Source organism: Grammomys surdaster, unplaced genomic scaffold, assembly GCF_004785775.1.
Source record: "Grammomys surdaster isolate TR1022 unplaced genomic scaffold, NIH_TR_1.0 948, whole genome shotgun sequence".
In the NCBI taxonomy this organism is placed as follows: Eukaryota; Metazoa; Chordata; class Mammalia; order Rodentia; family Muridae; genus Grammomys; species Grammomys surdaster.
In genome coordinates this window covers 529,922-541,788 of record NW_021605367.1, presented here as the reverse complement: position 1 = coordinate 541,788, position 11,867 = coordinate 529,922, and the positions used below count along the sequence as shown (strand labels likewise).

General features: G+C 48.3%; 1 protein-coding gene across 1 annotated transcript in view; it reads left to right on the top strand.

The window, feature by feature from the left end:
- The window catches only part of Eefsec (eukaryotic elongation factor, selenocysteine-tRNA specific), a 187,483-nt gene that overhangs the window by 155,083 nt on the left and 20,533 nt on the right, over nt 1-11,867 (top strand). The window contains exon 6 of the mRNA XM_028782979.1: nt 9,374-9,530. Coding sequence (XP_028638812.1) covers nt 9,374-9,530 — 157 coding nt within the window. The remainder of the gene's footprint in view (nt 1-9,373; nt 9,531-11,867) is intronic.

The window sequence follows — 11,867 nt, the reverse complement described above, 5'->3', positions numbered from 1 at the left end:
TGTGTCTGTGTCTGTGTCTATGTGTCTGTGTGTGTCTGTCTGTGTCTATGTGTGTTAAAAGAAAATTTATTGGATTGGCTTACAAGATTCAAATCTGGAGAATCCAACAGTGGCCATATTCATGCTGGAGAGCTGCTGGAAGCCTAAGTCCTCAGGGGACCAATGATGTAGCCCCAGGTCAAGGATGAGGGCCTGAAAGGTCTCTGGAGAGAGGGAGTCCATATTGAACAGCTAAAGAAACTGGAGTCTCCTGTCTGTAGCAGGAGAGTGTTGATAGACTCTCTAGCTCAAAAGAGTGGAGCTTGTGGTCTTTGCAAGGCAGAAAAGTGTCCTGAGCCATCTTTGGCTGTGCTGGCTGACTCCAAACATTCCTAAGTGTACCTCTGCCAAAGAAGTTTCTGGGTGGTCAGGTAATCTTACAGAGGTTAAAACAGATATCCTAGGCTAGATCTTTACCCCATGCCCTACTATACTAGGTAAACTTCGTGCACTGGCCCTGTCTTAGGAATACTCAGTCAGCTCAGGCACCTGAGTTGCTAGTAAAGAGAAGACATGTGTGAGTGGATATTTTCCATCTGAACATGGCACTTTAGCCTTCTGTTTCTGCTATCTATAAAGGCATCATCTTTCATAGTCAGTTTTACTGAGTTCCTGTGTGTACTCTAGCCCTAGATATACAGAAGGTGGTCCAAGATCATCCTCACAGTAGAGGCTGAGAAAGAAATAGTAACATGGTCCAAAATAGTGTTAATCAAGGTTCTCCAGGCAGTGCTTGAGACCCAGGAGATGGTAACTGTGCGAGCATATGGTCTCTTCTGTGCTCTTCTTGCTTGTTATGCAGGTCAGGTGCCTGTAGACATGCCTGAGCATATGGATACTCCTGAGAGTAAGTGGCATCTGAGCCCAGCCTGAGCTCTTACTCCAATTCTAGTCATCTTAAATAAGCCTATTTTCTCTGAATACTCTTTTTTTCAACCAGTGCAATCAAATACATTTTAATTAACTTACCTTTGGTAAATGGCTTTCCTTGCTTGACTAACAAATGAGCCACCCAGAAACTTTGGAACCAGCTTCATTTCCATTTTTAATTATTTTGTGTCTACAGTGATGAAATATACTATTTTAAATTTTCTTGTTTCTCTAGTAATTGTTTTCTGTGATATTGTAATGTCAAGGTATGTTGAGCTAACATATAAATAATAACACACACAAGGCTTTGCCAAGGGGGCTCGATAAGATGACGTCCCATACCTTGCTGAGCCTCCATTGTGAGCCATTTGAAGCCCATTTTGTCTTGTTTTCACATGAGAAGTCCACACTGCTAATAGAAATCAGTAGCACTTCAGAGGTAGAGGCAGGAGGATCTCAGTGAGTTCAAGGCTAGCCTGGGCTACATAGCAAGTTCCAGGCCAGCTAGGACTACATAGAAAATTTACAAAGTTTCAGTGAAGTGTCATTTTCCACTCAAGTATAAATTGCACATGAGTTCCTTCCAAAGAGGACAGGATGGAAAGTGAAAGGCTAAATCTTGCTAAGCCTTGCAAACCTGTCTCAAAAAAGCAAAAATAAACAAATCTCTAGGTGAGTGTGGGCGAGTGAGCGGTGGGCTGTTGGCCATCAATGTTCCTGCAATTACAAGTCCCTAGATGCCTTGTTCAGTCTCTGTCTTAATTGCTTTTTTGCCAGTACAGCCCAGAAACAGTTGTGAGCTGCACCTAAATATGGTTGTGTTCAAATAAAACTTTCCATTAGTGAACGCTAAAATTTGACTTTGACTTAGATTTCATGTATCGTGAAATATTCTTTTTAAAAATGTCTTTCAGCTCATTAGACAGACAGCTATTCTTAACTCAGAAGCCATCTAAGAACAGGTCTAGGCAGATTCTGACCTGCTGGGCAGTTTGCTGTTCCTGGTCATAGCTAAAACTGACCAGTTCTGCTTGCTCCACAGCCCAGGAGCTGGGCCATGGGGTAGGGCCTCACAGAAGTAAAGAAATCTGGAGTGTCATTCAGGAGGAGGAAAAGGGGGAGTCTGAAGGGCTAGAAGCTCCCTGGAGACGCTCCACAGGTTGGCCCATCTGGGAGAGGACTAAGACATGGAGACATGGCCATCATTTAAAGGTGCACTGTTTGAAAGGATAATACAAAACGTGAATTAGATTTTGATCACAGAGAAAGAATGAGTGGAATGGAAGAGGTGGAAGAAGTGCTTATTCACAAAACTGGAGTCAACTTGATAAATCAACACAAATAAGAAAAACAAGAATAATGCTAAAATGATGACAGTGATTTGGGGACAAAATTAAGAAGTACTTACCATGTGAGATAAATGCCAGCTATAAAGACAGATTAGTAGATTGGCTTAAAATGCAAACTCCACTGATACACTGTGTCTAAGAAGCAAAAGTAAAGAATAAAAGATGTCAGGAAGACCACAGGAGTGGACAGTCACCTTTAACAGATGTGGGACAGTCCCAGAGATGGAACAAAGAGGGTGGTATGCAGCAACAGGCACAGTTACAGCCAGAACCAAGCATGTTAGAAGTAAAGCCAAAAAAGAATCTAAGGCAATGAGGCTATTGGTTTTCAGATGAAATACTAAGCTTAGGTACATAATAGTGTGGATTGTAAAGATCTGACAGAAACCAAGTTATCAACGGTCTGTCAGTGCTAGGCAGAACTGCTGGGCCCTGTCCTCAACAAGCTACTAATGCATCAGATTTACATGCAGCTGATTTGAGCCAGGGGCCAGAAAAGTGGGTCTGCCTGTGGTCCAACAGGGTCCAAAGCCCATGGAGAGGGTGGGAAACTAAGAGGCAGGAAAAGAGGAACAGAATCCCTACAATGTAGGAAGCACAGAAGGCCTTTGGGGGGTTCCAGGTCTCGGAGCTACTCTGTGACACAGAGGCCATCCAGCGCCTGCACTGAACCACTCTAGAAGCCCTCAGCCAAGCCACTCAGCCAGCAGCCAGTCAGGGCCTCTTCTTGGAATAGTGGGCTGGGGGCTTGGAAAGAGAATGGCTTTGATTCCCAGTGCTGGAATCACCTCAGAGCTAGAAGTTGTCTTGTGGAGGCTTCAGCCATCCTCTCACCTGCTCTGCCACATCCCGTCACTCAAGGCTTCCTGACCCAGTTCATCTGGATCACAAGAACTCCCGGGTCAAGCAGCACCTGCTCCATGGAGCCATATTTCTCCCCTATAGCAATTCTGCTTTCCTTGCCATCAAACAAGAGGCAAGACAGGTGCCCAGCAGCACCTGCCTGCATGTCCAACACATCCTGATTGTTGCTACACTCAGGACACCCTCTCTGTCTTCTAGCACCCACCTCTTCCCACCTTACTGTGATCCTCAACACCTAGCAGCTCACACAGCCCCACATAATGATACATGGGAGACAGTCCTGCCAGCTCTTACTACACAATCTTTTTAGATCTAGAACCTTTACAGAACCAGGCAATGCTGTGCACAGCACTAAAGTGGGCCCCAGGGTGTGGCAAGTAGATAAACAAACATGGAAAGTGCTGGTGCTTTGCCAGTCACAAGGTGGCCCTTGTTAAGCCCTGTGCATCGTGACCATAGTTCATATGAACACACATCCCTGGGTCCAAACTGAGTAGTGGCAAGAAGCTGTCACTACTATGGAGGGGGGAAGGTCAAACCAGGCATATTGGCTACTGCAGGTCTGGCCCCATGGCGCCAACCAAAAAGGCCTCAGGCTGGACTTCAGGAGCCTGAGGCATGGACCCAACCAAGTGTAAACATACAGACGCCACCAGGAGCACTGGCCAGCTTTGAAGTCTGACCAGCACTGCCTCGGGCTCCTGGCTCTACTTAGCTCTACTGCTGATGGTTTGTTAAGCCTGCTCAGGGCCCCAGGGAACCTACCACGTGCTTCTTTCTGAGCCCAGGTTGGGGGGGTGCTGTGCAGGTCAACTGTAGCACTCTAACCCCCAGAGGGAGTTGCTTCCTGGCCATTCTGTCTTGCTCTTCTTGGCCATAGGCTCCCAGTCACAGGTTGGAGACTATGGACCCCTTGAACAGAATGGTCCCAGGAGGCAGACGTTAAGAAGGTCCACTTTGACAGGTTGCTTTCCTTATCCTCCAACCTGACCATAGCCCAGCATCTCTCCTGGTTTCTTCCAGGGTCAGAGTCTGATAGCTGGAGCCTGGCTTCACTGCTTTGGAGACTGCACTCATGTCCAGAGGAAGTGCAGGGTCTGTGGGTGGACATAGTAGAAAGCTAGCTCTGGAAGCTAAGACTGGGTTAAGGCACAGTCTAGCACGGCTGTGACGTGTCACTTCTCAAACACAACTGCCCTGTAAGAGTGCTGTGGTGGGAAGTTGAGACTACGTGTAAGAAGGGCCAAGTGGCTGGCATACTGTCAGTGCTTCGTAAGATATGCACCACCTTTTCTCTGTCGAGGGCAACTGGCAGGGAGCGATCACTTAGGACCTCTTTAGCCCAGGCAGGTGCTTTATTTACCCAGGAGGGACTCAGGTGATGGCTGCACATATAGAGCAGGTATAAGGAGTGTTCAGAGAGGAAGGAGGCCTGGCCTAAAGGAAGCCTGAGAGTCTGTGTTGTGAGGCACGTCAGTGTCTGACACCAGGCCTCAACTCTGAGGGTGACACCTCAATAGCAGGGTTTTCCTTCCTTCCTTCCTCCTGTGACTGCTGGTTCCTGTCTTCGCCCAGGATACTGTCCAAAAGGCAAGTGGAAGGGAGAAGTGGAGACTAGGGTACCCTGCTGGCTGTGAGTACTGAGTGTGGGTTCTGCCCTCCTTCCAATCCAGAAGTCCTAATCACTAAATCTGGGGTTTCTGGGTATGCTAGAAGATCACCTGCACCAATGTCCCTTTATCCCCCACTTCAGCTTAACATTCACTGATACAGAGTCTGTTCTAATGGTCATTCTCCTGTGAAGTCTTGGTGTTCTGGCCAGTATCAGTGTGCTAATCCTAACAACCTATGTCCTGAAAATACTGAAGTTTGGAGAAGTCCCCTGCCCCAGGCTATGACACTATAAGAGCCAGAGCCAGAACTCAAGCAACTAAAACCATTTTCCTTCTGGGAGCACAGGGCCTTCCCTCCTCACTATAGTGGGGAACCTAGCTCAGCTCTCCTCATAGTGCCTTCCCTTTCTGCACGGTGAACTAGTCGAAACTTCAGAACTTGGGCAATTCCCAAGCCTCATCCTGGGAACCAAGCCCTGGAAGAGACACACATGTAATGACATAATTATGTGCTCCAGCAGCCAAGTCCCTTCTCAAAACCTGGGGACAATGGGGACTCTCCTGGCATGGCAGCAAGGGCTGGACTTGGATGCACAGCTGTAACTGCTGAGGGAGCTTGATCCCTCCAGCAACCACAGGCAGATAGATGTAGCAAATTACTCATGCAAGCAGTGAAAGTCCCCACTTGAGCTATTGTGACCACTGGCCTGTGTTCAGCATTGTCCCCAGGAACAGGGCCACCAGCAAACCCCATAGGCATTAACTTCAGTGACTGATTAAGAATACAAGCCCTCCATCTGCTCTGTCAGGGCTCTCCTCATGGTGCTCTGGTGTCTGCTCTCTGTAGTCGCCTCTCTGCGCAGAGTCCATGAGTTGTGTCCCTGGTTCTCGGATGTGTCTTATATTTAGAGGGATGAGTGCCACACCGTGGTTAACTAGACAGGGCAGCCTGCAAGGGTGCTAGGCACTAGGTTCTACCTTCTCTCCCTGCCTCCTCCCTCTAGACCACTTTTGGGAAGTAGAATTCCTGACTATAGGGACTGTCTCCTCTCTGATAGAGTTTTCCCTGAGCTGGGGCAAACAGGGCCGAGGCTGCTCAGCACCCCTGGGCTAGGCCTCCAGAACCACTGAGTCAGCCAGTTAACATTGGCCCAGGGAAACCCAGATACCAGAGAAAGCCATGGTGGGCTCATTAACAGAAGTACCCTTACCCTTAGGTCTTATGAGGACTAGCCAGAACAACTTCATTTGGCCTCTGCTCAGCAAGAAAGGCACCCACCTGACAGCTTACGGTAAAATGGGCTTGATGGCCTCCTCTATTCCCCAGCACTGTCCCCAGGAGTAGCCACACTCATAATTCCACCCTAGGTCACCCTCAGTCTCCTAGGTAGATCTGACACAGTGCAATGAGCACTCATTCAGTTTTGTAAAACGATAGTAGGAGCTGTAAGCAGATAGGCCATCAGTATTCAGGGAATGCACAGGGACCTGGAGGCTGTATTCCATCGCCTCTCTCCCTGGGCCTAACCTACATTTGGAAATGAAGATACAGCTGAGGTTAATAGAAGACACAGTGAATAGTTGGTGCTAGTATATCTTCTGGCCAAGGCATAAAACAAGAAAGTAGAAATGACAGAGACACTTCCTTTAGATTTTTAAGACCTTTTAGCTGCCATTCTTGCCATAGCAGAACAGAGGCCAGCAAGCAAGATGGAGCCCCTGTAACCTCTCCTGAGGAGGTCATGAGAAGCCCACTAGCTCCGTACCTTAACCTGGATATTTAAAACAATACTGTGGTGCTGGACGTGGTGGCGCTCACCTTTAATTCCAGCACTTAAGAGGGTCTCTGCATTTGAGACCAGCCTATTGTACATAGTGAGCACCAGGACAGCTAGGGGTACATAGTGAGACCCTGTCTCAAAAAAACAAATACCCTAGGGGATAGGAACTCCAAAGGAAGTTGAAGACCAACAGTATCAACTAACCTGGACCCTTGGGGCTCTCAGAGACTGAACCACCAACCAAAGAGCATACATGGGCTGAACCTAGGCCTCCCTGCTCATATGTAGCAGATGTGTAGCTTGGTCTTCATGTGGGTCCCAAACAACTGGAGTGGGGACTTTGCTAAAAGCTGTTGCCTGCATGTGGGATATGTTCTAGCTGGGTTGCTTTGTCTGGCCTGAGTGGGAAAGGACCACTCAGCACCTCGCCTCACAGAGACTTGTAGTGCCAGGGTGGGAAGATACCCAGAGGGGTTCCTGCCTGCTCAGAGGAGAAGGGGAGGGGAGAAGAGGAAGGATTTGTGGGAGGGTGTGACCAGGAGGCAGGGAGTGAGCAGAAAGTAAAATGAATAAGTAAAAAATTTTAAAAATTGAAAAAAAAAATGTGGTAATGTAGGTCTATAAACAGGGCTTCACAGATCCCAGCAGCCCCACAGTACTAACTGCCTACCCTGGTTAGCCAGGAGAAACCATAGCAAGTATGGAGCCCTAGACCTTCACTCTCCACCTTGTTTAGGTATCACTAAAACTAACTTCAGAGACGCCTCTGGCATGAAAGTGATGAAGCTTTTTGACATTTTCCTGATGTTAACAGAATTATCCTACAAAGAGTAGGACCAAAGAGGCAAGGACCTGGATTAGGAAAAGAGGGAAGCTCCGCTGTCTTTGTGGCATTAAGGGGAGAGTATCGACAGGAGATAAAGCCAACCAGCCATGTGAGTTTTCAATTATGCCTGGGATGCCAGGACTAGTTTAGTATGAATGCCCAGTCATTGAGTTAAAATAGACATTTTAAGATTAACTGACATATATGTGTGTTGATTTTTATCTGTAGAGCCAAGGGAATCTGGATGAGGGCTGGTAGCACAGTCTACCCAGAGCTTAAGGTGGGGTAGCAAAAAACTACATGCTACAAGATTTTATAGCCAAAAGATGAGAAACGGGGCAGTAAGGAGTCTTCTGAAGGTCTTTGCTAGTGGATAGCATGCCTGCCACCCGGCTCTATGTCCAGGAAGCCAGACCTGTAGGCTTACCGGACAGCTAGCTCTGGCCGTCGAGTTGCATCGGTGGGTGGGCAGCATCTAGGCTGGAATTTGCCCTACTATCTTCTGAAGAGGAAACAAACAAAACAAAACCACATTGTGCAGTTAGCTCTTGAAGAAAAGTCCTGTCCTAGACTTACCACATGAATGATAAAGTTTTGTCTCCAAGAAGCAAAGAGCTACCTAGCTTCCCACACTTTCTTTCCCCCTCAGTTCTATGTGTGGATGACTGTTCTCCCCCCAACCCCCGTCATCTCTAAACATGCGCTTACCAAGCTCTGTGAGGTGTAGCATATAAAAAAGAACCCCTTTCCTTGAGGGACATTTAATCTTCTGCAGCGTTAAGTAGACAAGCTATTTTGGGTTTTAAGACAGAGTAGCCAAGCTCAGAATAGAGGTTCCACCTCAACCCTGAGAGTAGGGAAGACTACCTAAGAGAAATGCAGAGTGAAACCAGGGTGGGTAGGGAGGACTCCCCAGTGAACAGAGGAAGCAGGTAAGAGACATGGCAGAGGGGCCTGGAGGCTGTAGGGTGACAGATATCAAAGCTTTGCCTGATGGTGTGTGTGTGTGTGTGTGTGTGTGTGTGTGTGTGTGTGTGTGTGTGAAGAGAGAGAGAGAGAGAGAGAGAGAGAGAGAGATTGTGTCGCAGGTGTGTACACTGAGACTGGTAATGGTAATAATAATGAAAGACCCCAGGTCTTTGAGTGCATTTCCCATAGCTGTTGCCAAAATGAGGGGCACTTTTATAATAGGGTCTGATTTAGTGGCTGAGTGCAGCATCTGCAGAGTGGGCTGGTGAGGGTAAGAATCAGTCAGGGTAGAGGATGGGATGTCACTCCCAGCTGTGATGAAACTCTTGATGACAAGACCCTGACAGGCTAGCTACAGATACAGCCAGGCTGGGTTCAGGGACATGCGTGGGAGAAAAGAGTTTGTGGTAGAATCCATTCAGGCTGCCCCCAACCAACAACTTCATTCATATGTGCCCACATATGCCCACAAAGAAGTAAGAGGACAGCCACAGTCCCCAGCAGGGATGTGAGCTTTGAAGAAATAGGCCTGATAAGGCAGCAGGGACCAGGGACCATAAGAAAGCCTGCCTGGAATTTGACTGACAGAGGGCATCATAGAGGGCAGATGGCTGGCTGAGGAAGAGTAGTTGGTACAATGCAGTGAGCAGAGAGGAGCTTCAACCAAGGCATGTGGGTAAGGCAGGATGGTAAGTCAGGGCCGCTCCTTAGAGTCTTTCCTAGGGAAAAGCCAGAGCCAGGACTGCTGCTGCACAGAGTCACTGAAGCCCCTGAAGGCAGAGGCAGGTGAGAGGATAGCTGATGTAGGGAATATGACCCAAGGCCACCTCTGCTCCTCGGGCTCTCTGACCCTGGCACATTTGTATGTTGGCTTTAGTGTGGGGCCCATGAGGTTGCCATGAATGTTGACCCTTCTTGGTGCCCATGTTAATGGAGTATGGTGACTGTGTGGTAGATTATTCAGACCTTCTCTCTACTCTGTATACATCATTATGTATGATGAGGTGGGCACATTAGTTCTCAGCATGCACTACTAATGCCTCCTCTCCTGTGTGGGGACAGGTAATGGATGACTACAGCGTGATTGGACGTTCCCTGTTCAAAAAGGAAACCAACATCCAGCTCTTTGTGGGGCTTAAGGTGCAGCTGTCCACAGGGGAGCAGGGTATCATCGACAGTGCCTTCGGTCAAAGTGGCAAGTTCAAGATCCACATCCCTGGTGAGTGCAGCTGCATCCCTGCAGAGAGTGTGGGAGAGATGGAAGGCCTGAGCAGAGTCAAGACAGCGTTGCTAGCCTTGACCTCTGGCTAGGAAGCAAGCATGAGTCCAGAGCAGGGACTGCACAGGGACAAGGTCAGGGTTGAACTTTATCCCACTGTTTAATATTTGGGACACATCCTAGCTTCCTTATGAAGTAGGTATTCATCTTACAGAGCGTGCTCAGAGAACAAGGGGAAAGGAAAGCCCGCTAGGGCTGGCATAGCACCATGATGTCCAGTAAGTTCAAGCAAATTGCCGAGACCATCAGACTCAGGGCCATGTGCATGACTGGGTCAGGGTGTACACCTGCTTCTGAAAGTGTAGCCTGTGTTTTTTTCATGTAGCCATCCTAAGGGGTCATGTATGTGTCTGTACCTACTGCATTTTATTGAAGCTGACTGTGTATTGGGCCAGTGCTTGGTACTAGAGATGTGCAAGTTGTCATGGGAGAGGACAGATAGTGAGCTATGGATATTTATTATATACCCACAGGCATTGCAAGACAAGTGCACAGGCCTGAGCTGGGATATGCAAGATGTGTGAAGTCTTGAGGTGGAAATTAGCTATGTGTAGGAAGGATACCCATCCAAGTTGGGGATGCACTGGTGTGGGAGTGTGAGGTAGGCATCTGCTGAGTATTTGAGGCCTGCAAGTCCGACAGTGCTGAGTGCCAGAGGTCAGGGTGGGGGCGGGGTCGTGCACTGGGTGTGTGAGAGCTGCATGTCTGAGTCAACATGCTGAGTATGCAAGAGCTGGAGGTCATTGGTGGGAGTATTCTTGCGGGATGAGCAGGTTACAGTTGGTCTTGTGTGTAGTTTCTTATGGCCCAGGAAGGACTGAGGGGTCTTTTGTAGTAATGCATTATGATCCCCAGTTTTTGATAATTTTCAGTTGAGCACAGTTGACATATTCACAGGGAACCATATCTGCTCTCACATGGACTCATATAGTCCTCTGGGGCTCCAGAACCCTGGGTTGGAAAAGGAGGTTAGATGTGAAGGGAGACTTAGATGAGGTGAACAAGGTCATCATCACCTTGGTTTGTAATTTCTTGGCTGGATCATCCCTGACTCAATCCTGGAATAAGGCTCCTTGGCTACTCCTCAGGAAAGGCTAGGGGACATACAAGGCCACAGATAATATTGCCCTCTCACAAAGGAAGACAGTAGTCACCAGAGACCCTCTCTGTCATTTCTGTCTGAGGCAAGGAAGCAGCAGGTATGCCCGCAGCAGAGACAAGGACCACTCATTGTCTTGTATAGCAGCTGCATAGTAGCTGGGCACACAGCTGGACTAGAACACAGTGTCTGCACTCAGAGAATTCACAGCCAGTTCTGTGTCTTCTCTGCAGTGCTTTTGAGTCTCACTGTGACATCCCTGTGTCAGGCCCTAGGACTCACAACGTGAACACAGTTGGGATGACTCCGTGTCAGTGGGGTTTACAGTGTCATCTGGCACCACAGGAGTTCCACAATATCTCTGGCTGAACTGTTCACAACTCTGGAAGGCTGGAGGCTGGAAACCCAAGATCAGAGCGTGGGCAAGGCTAGTCTCTCCTTGGTTTACAAATGTCCTGTCTCTTTGTGTCCTCTCGTAGCTCGTAGCCATCTCTGTGTATCTGTCTTTTTTTTTTTTGGTTTTTCGAGACAGGGTTTCTCTGTATAGCCCGGGCTGTCCTGGAACTCACTCTGTAGACCAGGCTGGCCTCGAACTCAGAAATCCGCCTGCCTCTGCCTCCCGAGTGCTGGGATTAAAGGCGTGCGCCACCACCGCCCGGCATATCTGTCTTAATCTTATGTAGACACCAGTCATGTTTTATTAGAACTCACATTAACTATCTCATTGTAACTGATCTCTTTAAAAGCTGTCTCCAAAGCAGTCTTAAGCTGAGGGACCTGTGTGTCTGTGTGTGTGTGTGTGTGTGTGTGTGTGTGTGTAGGGGCACGTGGTCAGCCTGCAGCAGGTGTGAAGATAGCCATGCATAAGCATTCTCAATGTTTGCATGTCACTAGCCATGCTAATGCTGGGCGGGAAGGTGTATGGTGTTGTGACATCTCATAGCAAAGCCCCTCACTGAATCTGGGGTTTGGAAGACTTCCCAAAAAGATGTCAGGCTCCCAGGACTGAGCCCAGAACACACACAAGCCAGTGTGCATTCTGTCATGGCATTGGTGCCCATGATGGGTGGTAGTGAAAGAAATGGTTGAGCAAGTGGAGTCAGAACCTGAGACCCAGTCTCACTATGGGCAGAACCAAGTTCATGGTCACTGGTGGGTCCCAAGTTATTAGTGAGCCA